The sequence below is a fragment of the Salmo salar genome, chromosome 14 (assembly GCF_965601325.2).
Source record: "Salmo salar chromosome 14, fSalSal1, whole genome shotgun sequence".
Taxonomy (NCBI): domain Eukaryota; kingdom Metazoa; phylum Chordata; class Actinopteri; order Salmoniformes; family Salmonidae; genus Salmo; species Salmo salar.
The window spans coordinates 8349959-8372544 of record NC_138304.1 but is presented as its reverse complement, the minus strand read 5'-3'; the positions used below and the strand labels follow the sequence as shown (position 1 = coordinate 8372544).

The window sequence follows — 22586 nt, the reverse complement described above, 5'->3', positions numbered from 1 at the left end:
CTCATGGATATTTTTGTGAACATAGCATAAGGTAACCAGTTCATCCAGTATACATAATACAGTTCACACTCAAAGGTGATTACTTGAATTTGTTTAATTTTTGAGTATATGCTAGACTAATTGTGTTCCAAAGACATATTTAATCAGTTTCTTTAAATGTTTTTCTGCCATAATATGCGGTACACTATGCATTTAATAACGGCACAATCCAATTTCTTATTTTTTTTTTGGGGGGGGGGGGGGGTGTTGTACTCATAAGTCTATGCATATGCATAAGCTCTACTATACTTATGGGTGTTTTGAATTAATCATCACCTTAGTAAGTGCTGTCCATTTCTTTATGTTAGGTTTTGAAACAACATCCACAACAACCATGTTTGGGACGGTTTTAACCTTCTTTTGAACTTCTTTCTTCAAATTGATCATCACAGTGAGGTGAGTTTTAAAAGTACTATAGTCCTACTGTTTTGATTATAATATACAGTACCAGTCAATAGTTCGGACTAACCTACTCAATCGAGGGTTTTTCTTTATTTTTACTATTTTCTACATTGTAGAATAATCACTAAGGGTCTATCATAGTCCACACACACCAACAAAATCATGAAGAGGGGACAACAACACCTCTTCACCCTCAGGAGGCTAAAAAGATTTGGCATGGGCCTCAGATCCTCCAAAAGCTCTACAGCTGCACCATTGAAAGCACCTTGACTGGCTGCATCACCACTTGCTATGGCAAATGCTTGGCATCCGACCGCAGGCGCTACAGAGGGTAATGCATACAGCCCAGTACATCACTGGGGCCGAGCACCATGCCATCCAGGATCTCTATACCAGGCGGTGTCAGAGGAAGGCCCTCTGCTACCGCAAAGCAAACGTTACCGATGCACCAAGTCTGGAACCAACAGGACCCTGAAAGGCTTCTACCCCCAAGCCATAAGATTGCTAAATAGTTGGTTAAATAGTTAAACAAATAGCACCTGCATTAACCATTTTTGCAATCGCTTTTTTGACTCAGCATATACACTGCTGCTACTCTTTATTATCGATCCTGTTGTCTAGGAACTATATTCCTAGTTAAATGTACTGTACATACAGTGCATTTGGAATGTATTCAGACCCCTTGAAATATAATTTTTTCCCTCAATCTACACACCATACCCCATAATGACAAAGCAAAAACAGTTTTTTAAAATTTTTTTTGCAAATGTATACATTTTAAAAAACAGAAATATTACATTTACATAAGTATTCAGACCCTTAGCTCAGACCTTTGGGAGCGATTACAGCCTTGCGTTGTCTTGGGTATGACGCTACAAGCTTGGCACACCTGTATTTGGGGAGTTTCTCCCATTCTTCTCTGCAGATCCTCTCAAGCTCTGTCAGGTTGGATGGGTAGCATCGCTGCACAGCTTTTTTCATGTCTTTCCAGAGATGTTAGATAGGGTTCAAGTCCAGGCTCTGGCTGGGCCACTCAAGGACATTCAGAGACTTGTCCCGAAGCCACTCCTGCGTTGTCTTGGCGGTGCGCTTAGGGTCGTTGTCCTGTTGGAAGGTGAACCTGTCTGAGTTCCTGAGTGCTCTGGAGCAGGTTTACATAAAGGATCTTACTGTACTTTGCTCCGTTCATCTTTCCCTCGATCCTGACTAGTCACCCAGTCCCTGCCGCTGAAAAACATTCCCACAGCATGATGCTGCCACCACCATGCTTCACCGTAGAGATGGCGCCAGGTTTCCTCCAGATGTGACGCCTGGCATTCAGGCCAAAGAGTTCAATCTTGGTTTCATCAGACCAGATAATCTTGTTTCTCATGGTCTAGTAGTCCTTTAGGTGCCTTTTGGCAAACTCAAAGTGGGCTGTCACGTGCCTTTTTCTTTTATGGTGGAGTGGCTTATGTCTGGCCACTCTACCATAAAAACCTGATTGGTGGAGTGCTACAGAGAGGGTTGTCCTTCTGGAAGGTTCTCCCATCTCCACAGAGGAACTCTGGAGCTCTGTCAGAGTGAACATCGGGTTCTTGGTCACCTCCCTGACTAAGGCCCTTCTCCCCCGATTGCTCAGTTTGGCCGGGCAGCCAGCTCTATGAAGAGTCTTGGTGGTTTCAAACTTCTTCCATTTAAGAATGATGGAGGCCACTGTGTTCTTGGGGACCTTCAATGCTGCAGAAATTCTTTTGTACCCTTCCCCAGATCTGTGCCTCGACACAATCCTGTCTCGGAGCTCTACGGACAATTCCTTCGACCTCATGGCTTGGTTTTTACTCTGACATGCACGGTCAACTGTGGGACCTTATAGACAGGTGTGTGCCTTTCCAAATCATGTCCAATCAATTGAATTTACCACCGGAGGACTCCAACCAAGTTGTAGAAACATCTCAAGGATGATCAATGGAAACAGGATGCACCGGAGGTCAATTTCGAGTCTCATAGCAAAGGGTCTGAATACTTATGTAAATAAGGTATTTGTTTTCAATTTTCTATACATTTGCAAACATTTTCAAAAACCTGTTTTTGCTTTGTCATTATTGTGTGTAGATTGATGAGGATTTGTTTTTATTTAATCCATTTTAGAATAAGGCTGTAACGTAACAAAATGTGGAAAAAGGAAGGAGTCCAAATACATTGTTTCTACCTCAATTACCTCGTACCCCTGCACATCGACTCGGTACTGGTACCCCGTGTATATAGCCAAGTTATCGTTACTCATTGTGGATTTATTATTACTTTTATTATTACATGTTACTACTTTTCTATTATTTCTCTATTTTCTTTCTCTGCATTTTTGGGAAGGGCCCCTAAGAATTTCACTATTAGTCTACACCTGTTGTTTACGAAGCATGTGACAAATAACATTTGATTTGATCCATGAGGCTGTCCTTCACGGCCATTGATTTCCAACAGCAATGAAGCAGACCCAACCAGCCATCTAATTTAAAAGTGTGGGCCAGACCATTCACTGAGCTGCTGTATAGTTCTTAGCTCTCACAGGCAATGGGAGATATTGCATGGGCTCTGAAAGTGCAGGTTGTTTAGGTGTGAGTGTACGTGCATTTGTGCGTGCACACCGGTTCACAGCAGTGTTTGCATACATGTGTAATATACAGCTGTTGACTGTCTGAGCCACAGGCAAAGCTCAGAGATATTAATCACGTTTACCTCATACGATCACGGCTACTGGATTCACATGAGCTTGCTTGATGAACTTTATGGATGTTTTTATTGATACTCTTGACCTATCTGGGCTGGTGAGATTTGTAGCTTTATGAAAGTTATGAAATTGCAATATATTACAAAAATGACACCAAAATACTACAGCATCTCATGGTTTCAATTCATAGACATCCAGGTAGTCCATTTAATAAAGTGCCCAGTATCTTCTCTGTGCACTGACCCCAGCATATTCAAGCATCTAAACGTATAATAAAGGTGATGCTCTGCTGATGGAGAGCTGTATACAGCCAACAAATTACTAAAATCAAATAGAATTACTAAAAAATAATTAAAGCCTTTCTTCAAAGACGGCGAATATGAAATCTAATATTCCCATCATTATGTGGAGGAAACAACCGCCGAAATTAGGTTATGTTAGTTGGCCAAGCAGATGCCTCTGCCCAAGTTTGGGCCAGCTCGCTAGCATAAAATCAACATGGGACTGCTTATTCAAAGTAGAGCCTTATGAAGTGGGACACCAACTCGATGGACCTCACATCAGAGAGGCCAGCTTAATCTAATATCCTCAACATTTTCAAAATGTTTTGAAATTACCTAAATAAGATGAAATTCACTTGAGCATTTCCCCCGTTTTGGGTTAGTTCCTTGTGCATCGTGTATTTGTCTTTCACAGAAAATCTAATCAAGTAAATGTTTCGGTATTGTACAGTTCTTACCACAGGATGAAATGATACCTACATTGGCCCAATAATTGACTGCAGCGATTTTTCTGCCTTTGAAATCCTTGGGTGGGCCGTCTAAGCGATTTTTGGGGCGCCTAAATTCAAACTGTAAAAATGTAATGTTCAGTGTGGAAAAAAGCTTTCAGTGTTAACTTAAACCAGAGATAAAGTATGTAGAAAAAATAATGGTGCTATATATTTTTTAAATAATATAATCTACACAGTCAGGGAGATTTAAAAATTGCAATAACAATGAATTTAGCAGTATGTATTTTGTATTTATGTTTGAGCAAAAGAACACAGGATTAGCCATGGCAAAATGTGTAGAATTACAGGAAACTGCAGCTCTATTGAGCACTTTGAGAAAATGATCTCTACATTTCAGCCACACGAGTGGGCGACCACGCCAGAAAAAATCCTGAACTGCCGTCATTTCTGATTTCCATTTCGGACATTAACTCAACATCTGGAAAAGTTTAATCAGTGTCAAAAGTGTCCCTATCAGATATAAACTTGAGAGCTCACCACAAATGTTTTGCAAAAGGTTTTCATGCACACTATCTGTAGTTCAACGATATACCACTATCTGTAGTTCAACCACCCTTATGGAAAAACCATACCAATTTCACATGTGAATGTAACGCCCTGGCCATAGAGAGGGGTTTTGGGCCATGTGTGTGGCTCCCAATCAGGCACAGCTGAAGCTCGTTGCTGCTGATTGGGAGTCACACATAAGGAGCATGTTTTTCCTTTGGGTTTTGTGGGTAATTGTTTCTGTTTTGAGTATTTTCCTAACAGGACTGTTTGCTGTCGTTTTTGTTCATTTTGTAGTGTTCTCTTGTTTTTTGAATTAAAATTCTAATGATGAACACATCCTCTGCTGCACCTTGGTTCTCTCTTCCAGACAGCCGTTACAGTGAACAAGTGAAGTGTTCCAAAAACACGTTTTCACAAAATCAATATAGAATACATAAACTAGCCCCAGAATCCTTTGTACCATAATGAAAATACAATCAGCAAGAAAATGAATGAAGGCCCATTGTTAAAAGTTTGGACTCAAGTGGATACACTGTTTTATTATGGAGAAGAGGCTGTGTGGTTGAATAAATTAAATTTCGAAAGAAGACAACCACTCTGAATGACTTTCAATGTGGGAATGATACAGATTAGAGAAAGGAAGCATTTGCAAAAGTTTGGGAAGCTCTGCTTTATCTTTCATAAGGCCAGAGGAGGTGCATACATTTAAAAGGAATTACGGGCACAAAAGGTCAAAGAATGCACCACTGACAAGATACAGGATCTGAAAGTGGCTTACACAATTAACATAAGCTGTGTACTTTTTTTCTTTGTATGAATAAAAGGTTACGGATAAAGTACAAATGACTACCTTTGCTATCTGCACCCAAGGCAACTCTGTATAGGAATACTAATGCTCTGAAATCCCACCTCCCATCATACATAATGAGTATTGTGAGATGTGTTTATTCACTATTTATAGGACTTGCTCATTACCATCGTATCATGACCTTTACGTTAGAGTGATTTTGCTTCCCTATACTGTTGAGAGTTCTCACCGACCTTGACAAAAAACACTACACGAATCAGGGCCATATACAGAATACAGTCCAACTTCTGCATTCAGCAAGAACAGACAAGGTTAGGTTAATTCAAAGCCTGTGTACACCTGAGGCAGATACAATATATATACAAAAGTATGTGGACACCCCTTCAAATTACTGGATTTGGATATTTCAGGCACATCCGTTGCTGACAAGTGTATATATATATTACACAGCCATGCAATCTCCATAGACAAACATTGGCAGTAGAATGGCCTTAATGAAGAGCTCAGTGACTTTCACGTGGCACTGTCATAAGATTCCACCTTTCAACAAGTAAGTTCGTCAAATTTATGCCCTACTAGAGCTTAGCCGGTCAACTGTAGGTGCTGTTATTGTGAAGTGGAAATGTCTAGGAGCAACAACGGCTCAGCCACAAAGTGGTAGGCCACACAAGCTCACAGAACGGGACCGCCAAGTGCTGAAGTGCTTAAAATTGTTTGTCCTCGGTTGCAACACTCACTACCGAGTTCCAAACTGCCTCTGGAAGCAACGTCAGCACAAGAACTGTTCGTCTGAAGTTTTATGAAATGGGTTTCCATGGCCAAGTAGCCGAACACAAGCCTAAGATCACCATGAGCAATGCCAAGCGTTGGCTGGAGTGGTGTGAAGCTCGCTGCCATTGGACTCTGGAGCAGTGGAAACGTGTTCTCTGGAGTGATGAATCACGCTTCACCATCTGACAGTACGAGGGACGAATCTGGGTTTGGCAGATTCCAGGAGAACTCTACCTGCCCGAATGCATAGTGCCAACTGTAAAGTTTGGTGTAGGAGGAATAATGGTCTGGGGGTATTTTTTTATGGTTCGGGCTAGCCGCCTTAGTTAAAGTGAAGGGAAATCTTAACGCTACAGCATACAATGACATTCTAGATGATGCTGTTCTTCCAACTTTGTGGCAACAGTTTGTAGAAGGCCCTTTCCTGTTTCCGCATGACAATGCCCCTGTGCACAATGCGAGGACCATACAGAAATGGTTTGTTGAGACCGGTGTGGAAGAACTTGACTGGCCTGCACAAAGCCATGACCTCAACCCCATCCAACACCTTTGGGATGAATTGGAATGCCGACTGCGAGCCAAGCCTAATCGCCCATCATCAATACCCAACCTCACTAATGTTATTTTGGCTGAATGGAAGCAAGTCCCCGCAGCAATGTTCCAATATCTAGTTGAAAGCCTTCCCAGAAGAGTGGAGGCTGTTATAGCAGCAAAGGGGGGACCAACTCCATATTAATGCCCATGATTTTGGAATGAGATGTTCGATGAGCAGGTGTCCACATACTTTTGGTCATGTAGTGCATTACCGTATGCAGGATCACGAAGGAATGATGGAGGGAAGGAAGTTCAAAAAGAGGAAGGAAGTCTTTTTCAATACAATAGAGGACAATGACACTGCGAGATAAGGATACAAATGCAAAGAGGAGTTGGACTGGCTAAATGGTTGCCCAGGGCTGCTAACTAAGCAAGCCCTTTTAATGTGAAATAAGATGTGTGACTGCAATAATGTTTTCCGGTCTTAAACTTGCTGAGTTCTCATCTCAGGCCATTAAGTTGAGGCAGCAGGTTCTAAAGTCATTCCAGACATCACTTAACTACAATACTGGCCGTTCAGGTCCAATGGCAAGACTGATGTATGCAACATTCAACTGTTTTACAGCCTCAAAACCAAAGCTAGATATTGTGCTAATGTCATGAGCACAGCTTCTTGAGGGTCCTCTTGAGGATAAGTTGATGTGATTTTCTTTAGGTAGATTGTTTATTCAGCGATATGATGTTCCTATGCTGGGCAACTAACAACATAGAATAAAGACGGTATTACGACTTGAGATCTGCAAACTTTACACAAATTTCCACATAAGTCACCCATTGACATCAGTTAATGATTTACATGAAAGTCTGAGTTGTGTTCACTTACCTCACCTCTGAATTGGCCTGAAAGAGAATATGAAGTGAGAGGTTATCCTTGTTAGTAGTTGTTGTCACACAGCTGTCAAGAAAAACAACCAAGAAAACGGCGCAGATAGATCGGGCAGCCGTGCATCTAGCCCCTAAGCAACGTTGCAATATTTTGTTTTTTTATGTGTTATTTCTTACGTTGTCAGCCCAGAATTTTTGTGGTGTTATTACATACAGCCAGGAAGATCTTTTGGATATCAGAGCGGCGGTAACTCACCAGCATTACCACCATTACGATCAGGAATACAAATTTCCCAAATCGCATCCTTTGTTCGTACCCCCCCCAGGGCAATTTAACCTGTTAGGGCTAGGGGGCAGTATTTGCACGGCTGGATAAAAAAATGTACCCGATTTAATCTGGTTACTAATCCTACCCAGTAACTAGAATATGCATATACTTATTATATATGGATAGAAAACACCCTAAAGTTTCTAAAACTGTTTGAATAGTGTCTGTGAGTATAACAGAACTCATTTGGCAGGCAAAACCCTGAGACAGATTCTGACAGGAAGTGGATATCTGATGTGTTGTATTACCTTTAAACCTATGCCATTGAAAAACACAGGGGCTGAGGAATATTTTGGCACTTCCTATTGCTTCCACTAGATGTCACCAGCCTTTACAAAGTGTTTTGAGTCTTCTGGAGGGAGATCTGACCGAACAAGAGCCATGGAACGATGATGTCCCATTAGACACCTGGCGCGCGAGTTCATGTTGGGTACCCTCGTTCCAATACGTTATAAAAGAGAATGCATTCGTCCACCTTGAATATTATTCATGTTCTGGTTAAAAAAGGCCCTAATGATTTATGCTATACAACGTTTGACATGTTTGAACGAACGTAAATATATTTTTTCCCCTCGTTCATGAAGTGAAGTCCGGCGGGCTTAGATCATGTGCTAACAAGACGGAGATTTTTGGACATAAATGATGAGCTTTTTTGAACAAAACTACATTCGTTATGGACCTGTGATACCTGGAAGTGACATCTGATGAAGAGAATCAAAGGTAATGGATTATTTACATAGTATTTTCGATTTTAGATCTCCCCAACATGGCGGCTAGTCTGTATCGCAACGCGTATTTTTCTGGGCGCAGTGCTCAGATTATTGCAAAGTGTGATTTCCCAGTAAGGTTATTTTTAAATCTGGCAAGTTGATTGCGTTCAAGAGATGTAAATCTATAATTCTTTAAATGACAATATAATATTTTACCAATGTTTTCTAATTTTAATTATTTAATTTGTGGTGCTGACTTGAATGCCGGTTATTGGAGGGAAACGATTTCCTGAACATCAATGCCACAGTAAAACGCTGTTTTTGGATATAAATATGAACTTGATAGAACTAAAAATGCATGCATTGTCTAACACAATGTCCTAGGAGTGTCATCTGTTGGAGATTGTAAAAGGTTAGTGCATCATTTTAGCTGATTTTATGGTTTTGGTGACGCCTGTCTTTGAATTGGCACAACATTACACACAACTCTTGTAAATGTACTGTCCTAACATACTCTAAATTTATGCTTTCGCCGTAAAACCTTTTTGAAATCGTAAAACGTGGTTAGATTAAGGAGATGTTTATCTTTCAAAGGGTGTAAAATAGTTGAATGTTTGAAAAATGTGAATTTTGACATTTATTTGGATTCAAATTTGCCGCTCTTGAAATGCACCTGCTGTTGATGGAGTGCACCACGGGTGGGACGCTTGCGTCCCACCTAGCCCATAGAGGTTAACTGATTCCAGAGGCTGATCCAAAACACCGCCGGCAGAGAAGAGGGATTCGGAGTGGACTTCTAGTCCAACTCAGGAGGCGCGCACACCACCCACCACTTCCGAGTATATTACTCGCTAATGTTCAGTCTCTGGATAATAAAGTTGACGAGCTCAGGGAGAGGATTTCCTTCCAGAGAGACATCAGGGATAGTAACATACCCTGTTTCACGGAAACATGGCTCTCTCGGGATATACCCAAGAATACTCAGTCCATTGCGCAGACAGGAATAAATATCTCTTTTGGAAGAAAAAGTGCGGGGGTGTATGTTTCATGATTAACTACTCATGGTGTGATTGTGACAACATACAGTCCTTTTGTTCACCCGACCTAGAATACCTCACAATCAAATGCAGACTGTATCCCCCCCCCAAGAGAAATCTCTTCGGTTATAGTCACAGCCGTGTATATTCCCCCTGAAGCCGATACCACGACGGCCCGCAAAGAACTTCACTGGACTTGCAAACTGGAAACCACTGGAAACCACATATCCTGAGGCTGCATTTATTGTAGCTGGGGATTTTAGCAAAGCAAATTTGAGTAAGACGCAAAAGAAGTTCTATCAACACATTGACTGTAGTACTCGCACTGCTAAAACACTCAAACACTGCTACTCCAACTACCCGTGATGTCTACAAAGCCCTCCCCCGCCCTCCCTTTGGCAAATCTGATCACGACTCCATTTTTCTCCTCCCTTCCTATGGGCAGATACTCAAACAGGAAGTACCAGTTCTAAGGACTATTCAACGCTGGTCTAACAAATCGGTATCCACACTTTAAGATTGTTTTGATCACGCAGACTGGGATATGTTCCGGGTAGCCTCTGAGAAAAACATCGGCGAATACACTGATACGGTGACTGAGTTTATCAGGAAGTGTATAGGAGATGTTGTACCCACTGTGACTATTAAAACCTATCCTAACCAGAAACCGTGGATAGATGGCAGCATTCACGCAAAACTGAAAGCAGGAACCACCGCATTTAACCATGGCAAGGTGACTGGGAATATGGCCGAATACAAACAGTGTAGTTATTCCTTCCGTAAGGCAATCAAACAGGCAAAACGTCAGAACAAAGACAAAGTGGAGTCGTAATTCAACGGCTCAGACACTACACGTATGTGACAGGGTCTACAGACAATCACGGACTACAAAGGGAAAACCAGCCACATCACGGACACTGACGTCTTGCTTCCGGACAACCTAAACACCTTCGCCTGATTCGAGTATAACACAGTGCTACCGACCACTGTGGGCTCTCCTTCTCCGTGGCAGATGTGAGTAAGACATTTAAGCGTATTAACCCTCGCAAGGCTGCCGGCCGAGATGGGATCCCTAGCCGCGTCCTCAGAGCATGCGCAGACCAGCTGGCTGGAGTGTTCACGGACATATTCAATCTCTCCCTATCCCAGTCTGCTGTCCCCACATGCTTCAAGATGGCCACCATTGTTCCTGTACCCAAGAAAGCAAAGGTACCTGAACTAAATGACTATCGCCCCATCGCACTCACTTCTGTAGCACTCACTACCTTAAATAGCCATCACTAGCACATTAGATGCTGCTGCCTTATATACATAGACTTGAAATCACTGGCCACTTTAATAATGGAACACTAGTCACTTTAATAATGTTTACATATTTTGCATTACTCATCTTATATGTATATACTGTATTCTACCTAAATGGCGCCGGAGGAGATGGCTGTCGTTTTAAGGTCCCCTAACCAATTGTGCTATTGTGTGTTTTTTCGCGTTATTTGTAACTTATTTTGTACATAATGTTTCTGCCACCATCTCTTATAACCGAAAAGAGCTTCTAGATATCAGGACAACGATTATCCACCCAATACTTGGAAGAAGATTTTTTCTTTAACGAGTCGGACACAAAGGATTTACTCCAGACGCCCGACAAGACCCTCATCCCCGTCATTCGCAGGAGAAAGAGACGGAGATATCGGGGACGTAGGTCTGGGTGCCTTGTAATGATCCGGCGGCGAGTGGGTAATCTGCCTTTACCATCGGTCCCTATTGGCCAACGTACAATCATTGGATAATGAAAGAGACGAACTACGAGCACGTATATACTACCAACGGTACTTTAAAAACTGTATTATCTTATGTTTCACTGAGTCGTGGCTGAACGACGACATGCATAACATACAGCTACCAGGTTTTACGCGTTTTCGGCAAGAAATAACAGCAGCCTCTATGGCCAACGTACAATCATTGGATAATGAAAGAGACGAACTACGAGTACGTATATACTACCAACAGTACTTTAAAAACTGTATTATCTTATGTTTCATTGAGTCGTGGCTGAACGACGACATGCATAACATACAGCTACCAGGTTTTACGCGTTTTCGGCAAGAAATAACAGCAGCCTCTATGTATATTTGTAAACAACAGCTGGTGCATGAAATCTAAGGACGTCTCAAGGTTTTGCTCGCCTGTGGTAGAGTATCTCATGATAACCTGTAGACCACACTATTTACCAGGAGAGTTTTCATCTATATTCTTTGTAGCTGTCTATTTACCACCACAAACCAATGATGGCACTAAGACCACACTCAATTAGCTGTATACAGTCATAAGTAAACAGGAAAACACTCATCCAGAAGCAGAGCCCCTAGTGGCCGGGGACTTTAATGCAGGGAAACTTAAATTGGTTTTACCTCATTTGTACCAGCATGTTAACTTGTTATGGATAGGGGGCAGTATTTTCACGGCCGGATAAAAAACGTACCCGATTTAATCTGGTTATTACTCCTGCCCAGAACTAGAATATGCATATAATTAATAGCTTTGGATAGAAAACACTCCAAAGTTTCTAAAACTGTTTGAGTGGTGTCTGTGAGTATAACAGAACTCAAATGGCAGGCCAAAACCTGAGAAGATTTTGTACAGGAAGTACCCTGTCTGACCATTTATTGGCCTTCTTTGTCATCTCTATCCAAAACAAAGGATCTCTGCTGTAACGTGACACCTTGTAAGGCTCCCATAGCCTCTCAGAAGGCACCAGAACGTTGAATGATGACTTTGCAGTCCCAGGCTGAAAAACAGTAGCGCATTTGGTAAGTGGTCGATCTGAGAACAATGAGACGGGTGCGTGCGTGCACGTGAAGAGTCCATTTTAGATGTTGAGTCTTTGAACGGAAAGGACGTCTCCCGGTCGGAATATTATCGCTTTTTTACGAGAAAAATCGCATAACAATTGATTTTAACCTCTATGGGCTAGGTGGGACGCTAGCGTGCCACCCGTGGTGCACTCCATCAACAGCAGGTGCATTTCAAGAGCGGCAAATTTGAATCCAAATAAATGTCAAAATTCACATTTTTCAAACATACAACTATTTTACACCCTTTGAAAGATAAACATCTCCTTAATCTAACCACGTTTTACGATTTCAAAAAGGTTTTACGGCGAAAGCATAAATTTAGAGTATGTTAGGACAGTACATTTACAAGAGTTGTGTGTAATGTTTTGTCAAGTCAAAGACAGGGTCACCAAAACCATAAAACCAGCTAAAATGATGCACTAACCTTTTACAATCTCCATCAGATGACACTCCTAGGACATTATGTTAGACAATGCATGCATTTTTAGTTCTATCAAGTTCATATTTATATCCAAAAACAGCGTTTTACTATGGCATTGATGTTGAGGAAATCGTTTCCCTCCAATAACCGGCAGTCAAGTCAGCGTCACAAATTAAATAATTAAAATTAGAAAACATTGGTAAAATATTATATTGTCATTTAAAGAATTATAGATTTACATCTCTTGAACGCAATCAACTTGCCAGATTTAAAAATAACCTTACTGGGAAATCACACTTTGCAATAATCTGAGCACTGCGCCCAGAAAAATACGCGTTGCGATACAGACTAGACGTCATGTTGGGGAGATCTAAAATCGAAAATACTATGTAAATAATCCATTACCTTTGATTCTCTTCATCAGATGTCACTTCCAGGTATCACAGGTCCATAACGAATGTAGTTTTGTTAAAAAAAGCTCATCATTTATGTCCAAAAATCTCCGTCTTGTTAGCACATGATCTAAGCCAGCCGGACTTCTCGTCATGAACGAGGGGAAAAAATATATTTACGTTCGTTCAAACATGTCAAACGTTGTATAGCATAAATCATTAGGGCCTTTTTTAACCAGAACATGAATAATATTCAAGGTGGACGAATGCATACTCTTTTATAACGTATTGGAACGAGGGTACCCAACATGAACTCGCGCGCCAGGTGTCTAATGGGACATCATCGTTCCATGGCTCTTGTTCGGTCAGATCTCCCTCCAGAAGACTCAAAACACTTTGTAAAGGCTGGTGACATCTAGTGGAAGCAATAGGAAGTGCCAAAATATTCCTCAGCCCCTGTGTTTTTCAATGGGATAGGTTTAAAGGTAATACAACACATCAGGTATCCACTTCCTGTCAGAAAATGTCTCAGGGTTTTGCCTGCCAAATGAGTTCTGTTATACTCACAGACACCATTCAAACAGTTTTAGAAACTTTAGAGTGTTTTCTATCCATATATAATAAGTATATGCATATTCTAGTTACTGGGTAGGATTAGTAACCAGATTAAATCGGGTACATTTTTTTATCCAGACGTGCAAATGCTGCCCCCTAGCCCTAACAGGTTAAACAGCGTTTGACATGCTTCGAAGTACGGTAATGGAATATTTTGAATTTTTTTGTCACGATACGCGTCCGCGCATCACCCTTCGTTACCCTTCGGATAGTGTCTTGAACGCACGAACAAAACGCCGCTATTTGGATATAACTATGGATTATTTGGAACCAAACCAACATTTGTTATTGAAGTAGAAGTCCTGGGAGTGCATTCTGACGAAGAACAGCAAAGGTAATCAAATTTTTCTTATAGTAAATCTGAGTTTGGTGAGTACCAAACTTGGTGGGTGTCAAAATAGCTAGCCCGTGATGGTGAGCTATCAGAATATTGCAAAATGTGCTTTCACCGAAAAGCTATTTTAAAATCGGACACCGCGATTGCATAAAGGAGTGCTGTATCTATAATTCTTTAAATAATTGTTATGTTTTTTGTGAACGTTTATCGTGAGTAATTTAGTCAGGACGTGACAATCGTAAATATTTGATACCAAACACATTTAAATTGTGTGTATACTATAAATGTGTATACTTTCAGTTTTGTTCCCCTCTAAGTCATTATTTCTTATTCTCATGATTTATGATACATATTCTTCTTCCACTGAGTATTTTTTCTGACAAGCCTGTATAAGACAGATCCTACAAGCCTGAGTGCATAACACTGAAACTGAGAAATAATCACTTCAAAAGTGACTCTGAGTAATTCCTCAGCCACAGCCAATGGAAAATGGACCCTTGTTGATGTCTGGGAGCAACAGTGCCTAGCGACCACACACCATGCCTCAGATTCAGATGCCAAAACTTGTCAAAGGGTTAGTAAATTGGCTCCTTGTGGAACGTACTGTTATCACTTCAGTGGCTAATATAAGTAATGCAGAACCACTGAATGTCTCATATAGTGGGTAACTTAGTAAGCAATAAATCAAGACTAAGAGACTTGAAATGATCACAATGAAATGTCCCAGCCAAAACTCTGGGAGCTGGTGTGATGCTATGTGAGCTTCCTTTCAATTTGGAGGCAAAAAACTATTTAAGAAGAGAAAAGGTCAAGATAGTTCTGCGAGTATAAAAAGTTTTAACAATGTCACAAGGATATCACTTATCTAACCTGAAGGGATGCACTAACAATGTTCCTGTATTAAATTAAGTTGTAAATATTTTATGATACTGCCCATAGCTCTACCGAAAAGCACCCTTTTTTTGTTTTAGAAATAAGCTGTTGAAGACAGGAAAATATACATTTTCTGTAAATGTCAACTTAATTTCCCAAACAATGAATGAATTTAACCATGCTGGAGTATCACTAAACATAATTTTCTATGAAAAATGCATCTGTATTCAATAGGCCTAAGTGATGGTTGTATTCTGTTGTTCGCCATGGCTCACCGCCACTGCCAAACCAGTGTGGAAAAGCTTTTTAATGGAACATGCATTGTTTAGCAAAATTCAATTGAAAAAAAAACTGGATTCATGATACAAAGTTGGATGTGCCATTTTTAGACTGTAGCCCCCTGAATGTCTCTGCACTGCCAGCATCTCTTAATCACAAGGGGCAGATGGAAAACCAACATGTATATATCTTCGTGACAACATGTCTTAGGGGCTGACATTCCAGCTTTTATCATGTGTGGTCAAAGGAGAGGGACTAGGTTTGGGTGTGATTGGGGCAGTTAAAACTGGTTTGGATGTACCATACTGGGTTGAAACATGACATTTTTATTTTAAAATGGTGCCAATGAGTATTAATGCAGGTCTGGACACATTAAAACACAATTTGCCAGTGGGGCTTTAAACAAGCTTATGGAGACTATTAAAAAGAGCTATAGCTGCTAAATACTGTTGTATAAAGATAGCAGAGAGCCTGAGATGTTATAAAAAGAGGATATGCACTGGTTCTGGCCTAGAACAACCCGAGCAGCCCACATATGGCCAGTTTCAATAAATGTGTGTTTATATCAGCAAACAGATTTACATTTACATTTACATTTAAGTCATTTAGCAGACGCTCTTATCCAGAGCGACTTACAAATTGGTGCATTCACCTTATGATATCCAGTGGAACAACCACTTTACAATAGTGCATCTAAATCTTTTAAGGGGGGGGGGGGGTTAGAAGGATTACTTTATCCTATCCTAGGTATTCCTTAAAGATCCTCCGGAAGGTGGTGATTGACTCCACTGTCCTGGCGTCGTGAGGGAGCTTGTTCCACCATTGGGGTGCCAGAGCAGCGAACAGTTTTGACTGGGCTGAGCGGGAACTGTGCTTCCTCAGAGGTAGGGGGGCCAGCAGGCCAGAGGTGGATGAACGCAGTGCCCTTGTTTGGGTGTAGGGCCTGATCAGAGCCTGAAGGTATGGAGGTGCCGTTCCCTTCACAGCTCCGTAGGCAATCACCATGGTCTTGTAGCGGATGCGAGCTTCAACTGGAAGCCAGTGGAGAGAGCAGATCACAGGAACATTGGTGATTCTTCCTTTACAGCCTATTGAGGCCTGGTTGGATGGACTAATGCACTTTGGACAGTTTAATGTGCAAGGCAGCAAATGAGCTGGGCTTCGGACAATTAGGAGAGATTAGGAGGGTGCCCAACTCCAAAAACAACAGTAAAAACCACACAAAGAGGCAGACCGATATCTCTGAATAAGCCCGAGTGGAGTATTTACATAACCTTCATTATCTAACACTCAGAAAACTTAACTCATGAGAAGCCAATATGGCACAGTTCTAAACTCCAGACATCTGTGAGGGACTGAAGCAGCATCACAGAGTAGGACTGATAAAATTACTCAAAGTCACTGTTGAAGTGATTATTTCAGTTAGCTTGAAATCACAGAAAATTAAGTCAATGGTATCCTGAATCTCTTGTACAGTGTAAAACCAAGTGTTTATGATCTGAACACATAACTAAACACTTTTTTGTAACACTTTTTAAATGCATCAAGGGATTTAGAATTTCAATGAAAACACGTCATAGTGTTTTTAGATCGTAAACACCAGAACATGTTTATTCTCTGTAACACTTTTTAAACACATTAACAAGTTTATTCTCACAATGTGTTTAGGTTTTAAACACTAAACACTGAGAGTGTTGTTTTAACACTGTAGGGTGTAAAATACGTATTTTCATTTTTCCCAGCGTGCCTTTTGAGTGAATGAGAATGACTGTGTTTGTTAGTGACAGAGACCTGGTTGCTGCATTAAATAAATTCTATTCCTGAAGCTTTCACCAAGTGACTGCCTTAGTGAATGTATTTCAATTAAAAGTAAACCCTTTATGGCAACATCTTATACATTACATAAGGCCTTTAGTTATGGCCTAGTTATCCTCGACATTGAGGTCTGAAAATCCTGGCTCACGGGCCACATCAGACCTGCATGTCACAATACGCTGGTTTGTGAAGTGAGGGAGGATATTCAAGAATTTGAATATTTTATCACACTCAACCTGTACCCTGAATGACTACTATGGTGAAGGACTTAATAAACAAGACTAGCTAACAGATTGGATTAGTTTAGAAAAATGCCAGTTATTTATCTTTGTATAGATGAATTAATTAATCAATGTGCATGAGGAAATTAAATAGATATTAAAACAAACTATTCTAAAAATCTACCTGCAACAAAGCATACTGGGAAAAATGATGAGGCCCCACCTACATCTTTTTCACTCTGAGTTAACAGAAATACATTTAACAATGTGGAGTAATAACACCACGCAATTAAAAATATTTATTAAATTAAATGACATGTTCAGTTGCGCTGAAATGTAGGTAAGGTGACAGACATTCCTAACACTGAACTGAATAAAAGACATGGAAGGTCACATACATTTCTAATGATTAGATGCACTCAAAACAGGATGATAGGAAAGTAAACACTTGTGTTTAAAATCGAAACACTCAGGAGATATAGATATTCTCCTGGTTGGAACTGACTGGAAAAAGCTGACTATCATGTTTAATTCTGTATTCTGAAAGCCTGTGTTTAAGATGAGAATACTAGCAAATCAAAATGCTTAATGTGCCTAAATGCCTAATGTTTAAGTTTTAAACATTGACGTCTTGGTTAAAAACGTGTCACATTTCAAGGTTTTACAGTATAGGCATCGAACCATATCACTGCATGGTTTATCAGTAAATAGACAGCTATAACACCCACAGTTGATTGTGACTAAAGCTCTTGAAGCATCTCCTGTGCAATACAATTGTATCTATACTCTCATTCTTGGCGAGGAAGCCTATGGGGAATCTATCTTTCGACTTTACAATCTTGCACTCTTGCTACAGTCTCCCAACAAAAAATGTGACAGATAGCACACTGTTGTTAAAACAATCTGGTTGTTGAAAGGACATGATAACCTCAGCGTTACTCTGGACCCTGATCTCTCTTTTGACGAACATATCAAGACTATTTCAAGGACAGCTTTTTTCCATCTACGTAACATTGCATAAATCAAACTTTCTGTACAAAGATTATGCAGAAAAATGAATCCATGCTTTTGTTACTTCTAGGTTAGACTACTGCAATGCTCTACTTTCTGGCTACCCGGATAAAGCACTAAATAAACTTCAGTTAGTGCTAAATACGGCTGCTAGAATCCTGACTAGAACCAAAAAAGTGATCATATTACTCCAGTGCTAGCCTCCCTACACTGGCTTCCTGTTAAGGCAAGGGCTGATTTCAAGGTTTTACTGCTAACCTACAAAGCATTACATGGGCTTGCTCCTAGCTATCTTTCTGATTTGGTCCTGCCGTACATACCTACACGTACACTACGGTCACAAGACGCAGGCCTCCTATTTGTCCCTAGAATTTCTAAGCAAACAGCTGGAGGCAGGGCTTTCTCCAATAGAGCTCCATTTTTATGGAATGGTCTGCCTACCCATGTGAGAGACGCAGACTCGGTCTCAACCTTTAAGTCTTTACTGAAGACTCATCTCTTCAGTAGGTCCTATGATTAAGTATAGTCTGGCCCAGGAGTGTGAAGGTGAACGGAAATGCTCTGGAGCAACGAACCGCCCTTGCTGTCTCTGCCTGGCCGGTTCCCCTCTCTCCACTGGGATTCTCTGCCTCTAACCCTATTACAGGGGCTGAGTCACTGGCTTACTGGTGCTCTTCTATGCCGTCCCTAGGAGGGGTGCGTCACTTGAGTGGGTTGAGTCACTGCCGTGGTCTGCCTGTCTGGGTTGACGCCCCCCCTTGGGTTGTGCCGTGGCAGAAATCTTTGTGGGCTATACTCGGCCTTGTCTCAGGATGGTAAGTTGGTGGTTGAAGATATCCCTCTAGTGGTGTGGGGGCTGTGCTTTGGCAAAGTGGGTGGGGTTATATCCTGCCTGTTTGGCCCTGTCCGGGGGTATCATCGGATGGGGCCACAGTGTCTCCTGACCCCTCTTGTCTCAGCCTCCAGTATTTATGCTGCAGTAGTTTGTGTCGGGGGGCTAGGGTCAGTCTGCTATATCTTGAGTATTTCTCCTGTCTTATCCGGTGTCTTGTGTGAATTTAAGTATGCTCTCTCTAATTCTCTCTTTCTCTCTTTCTTTCTTTCTCTCTCTCGGAGGACCTGAGCCCTAGGACCATGCCTCAGGACTACCTGGCATGATGACTCCTTGCTGTCCCCAGTCCACCTGGGGACAGCAAGGTGGACTGGTGCTCCAGTTTCAACTGTTCTGCCTGCGGCTATGGAACCCTGACCTGTTCACCTGACGTGCTACCTGTCCCAGACCTGTTGTTTTCAACTCTCTAGAGACAGCAGGAGCAGTTGAGATACTCTCAATGATCGGCTATGAAAAGCCAACTGACATTTACTCCTGAGGTGCTGACTTATTGCACCCTCGACAACTACTGTGATTATTATTATTTGACCATGTTGGTCATTTATGAACATTTGAACATCTTGGCCATGTTCTGTTATAATCTCCACCCGGCACAGCCAGAAGAGGACTGGCCACCCCTCATAGCCTGGTTCTTCTCTAGGTTTCTTCCTAGGTTTTGGCCTTTCCACCGTGCTTCTACACCTGCATTGCTTGCTGTTTGGGGTTTTAGGCTGGGTTTCTGTACAGCACTTTGACATATCAGCTGATGTAAGAAGGGCTATATAAATACATTTGATTTGATATCCGACCTGTTGGTGCCCTCAAATGCATTTCATTATCCTTTGAAGACCGCATATGAATCATGTGAAAACTACAATTTTAACAGACTAAATACCCAATTTGACTCACAACACAGTCGGGCGTGCACTTTAAATGAAGACTAAACAAAATGTCTAAACATTTAACAAATAAGATTTGTTTTTGATGCACCTGGGCGTCAGAGCTATTTTCATGTAGCCTACCTACAGTGAACACCATAATGCAGTTTAATCAAGCAGAGATCATGTTTAACTAGCCTGATTTAATGTGTATGACAAGATATATATATATATTTATATATTTATATATTTTTCTACATCTTATTATCTATCACAAATGAGTCAGAGACTTCAGAAGGGGATGTCGAAACAAGATATTAATTGGTGATATATGGACGTTTGAATAGAAAGGACCCATCATGCATGCTACGGTTGGAACTGATGACTATCGATATGCAGTTGTGATATTCAAATTAAACTATAAAAAAGAATACCAAGCATATCCCCTCTACGCATTGTGCTGGCCAGATTCCAAAAGCGCACACCACATCGAGGATAGCCTATACCTCTTTTACAACCACATTTGAAACATAACCAAACGCTAATAATGAAGCAACTCTATAGTACACTTACCAAATAGTGAATTGGCAAACCCGTACCATACACATCCACTTTTTCCTATGAGCCATCTTCCTTGCGTACTTGCCGCGAAACTGAACGGAGTGCCCACCACACACACAAGCAGATCGCTGAAGGAAATGTTAATTAGTAGCAGGTTGATAGGCGAGCGCAGCACCTTGTAACGGCAGAAGAGGACAAGAACCAGGAGGTTGTTGAGGAATCCGAAGGTACCAATAAAGCCCAAACACACAGCGACTATCAGGTTCCCGGTCGGGCTTAGGCTGGTGCGGTATGACGCTTCCAGATTCCTGTCTCCAGCAACCGCACACAGCGCGCTATTGGTCCTTGTGCAGCCGCTGAGGCTCACGTTGGGCACAATCATCGCAATCCGTTTTCTCAGCACAAGCGTGTGGTTGGCATTTTTAGGAGAGACGAAAAATGTGGGCTTCTGAGTTACAATCCATTAAAGTTGATTGCAGAGAAACTTTTTGCTTTGAATAATATGTTTTCCAAATGTTGAACTTTGTTTCCCAGTTCAGGGTTTAAAACCAGAACAAAGTTTGATGAGGCTGTGCTCCACCATGTGGTAGTTAAAATCCACACACCGCTGGACTAGACTCTCTCCGTCTGTGTTGATATTATTGTACTACTTTCACAGATGACGTGAGCGCCATGGAACTGAGCATTTTGTATTCGAAGGGGGTACAAATGACCTGAAAATGCAGTGAGGGTTAAAAGGCCAATGCAGATGAAAGCGAGCGAATAGAAGTTATTCTGCGGCCGCCTGACCTCACTGCCACTTCCACCTTTTATTTTGCTGCCACTTCCACTACAGAAAAAGTAGGGTACAGTTGGCTACACCAGTCATATGCAGCCGACTCTCAACTTCTTTTGACCAAAATCTAACCAAATTTGGGCTAAGTGCTGTGATAGTAGCCTATCACTGAAACTGTTATTCTGTACCTTAGTAACCACCACGTGCAGGCGCGGTCCATGATCCTGAAATCTTTGCCAATTGAATTACATCACTACATCAAATATCTAGATCAGTCAACGGTGCGAAAAGTTTCGTACAAAATAGTTCCCTTTATGAACGTCAGCATCCCGTGAGAGAGGAGCTACTCTTCTGTTTCAGAGCAATACTTTGTTCCTTTTGTTTTACTCGCCTTTTCATTCGTAGCAATTAATCACTCCTTAAAAGACAAGAAGACATGTAAATCGGTTATATGACATGACAGTCTGTGCCTGTTTTGTGCTTGCTATCGATCCTTCTTCGTTGTTAAGGTAATTTATAATTTCTGTCTAAAACAAAGGTAAAGTTGCAAATCCAATAAAGCCTATTCATTTTCAAGCTGTGTATTGTTGTCGCAGTACGTGATGGATGATTTCAGACCGAGAAGAAATGACATTTCATACAATGTTTGTTAAGATTAGCTGCTGTACAGAGCTCTGATCTTAACGCAGCCAATGGGGTTTTGGATAAAGATGGGTGAAACCTTAGAAAAAGAAAAATATTCCTATATAATTTGTGATTGCTCTAAAAGAATCCTATTGGTTTCTCACAATCCTATCGGATTCCTATTGGACAATGTTTTCCTATTGGAAATCAAAAGTAATTCTATTGGATCCTATAGGATTCTTGCAACCCTATAGGATTTTGTGTCACCTCTATCAGAATCATATTGGAATCCTATTGGACTACTTTTTTCCTATTGGAAATCAAAAGTTATCATATTGGATTCCATAGGTTTTTGATCATTCTTGTAGGATATTGTCACCCCAATCAGAATTGTTTTAGAACGTTTTTTCTTAATCAACACATTCAATTATTGTTTGTCATTTTTTCCAGTACAATAAAACAACATTAATTACAACATTTTCATTGATCGGAAACAACAATTCTATATTAATGTCGGTTTTATTCACCACCACAATACGAGAGTGATTCAAGGCT

General features: G+C 41.1%; 1 protein-coding gene across 1 annotated transcript in view; it reads right to left on the bottom strand.

Annotated features, from left to right (window-relative positions):
• LOC106568690 (pinopsin) overlaps positions 1-21403 on the bottom strand; it is a 111632-nt gene extending 90229 nt beyond the window's left edge. Inside the window, exon 1 of the mRNA XM_014139251.3 lies at positions 20645-21403. Within this exon, the coding sequence (XP_013994726.3) occupies positions 20645-21014 (370 nt within the window). The 5' untranslated portion in view covers positions 21015-21403. The remainder of the gene's footprint in view (positions 1-20644) is intronic.
• Positions 21404-22586: the final 1183 nt, after the last annotated feature.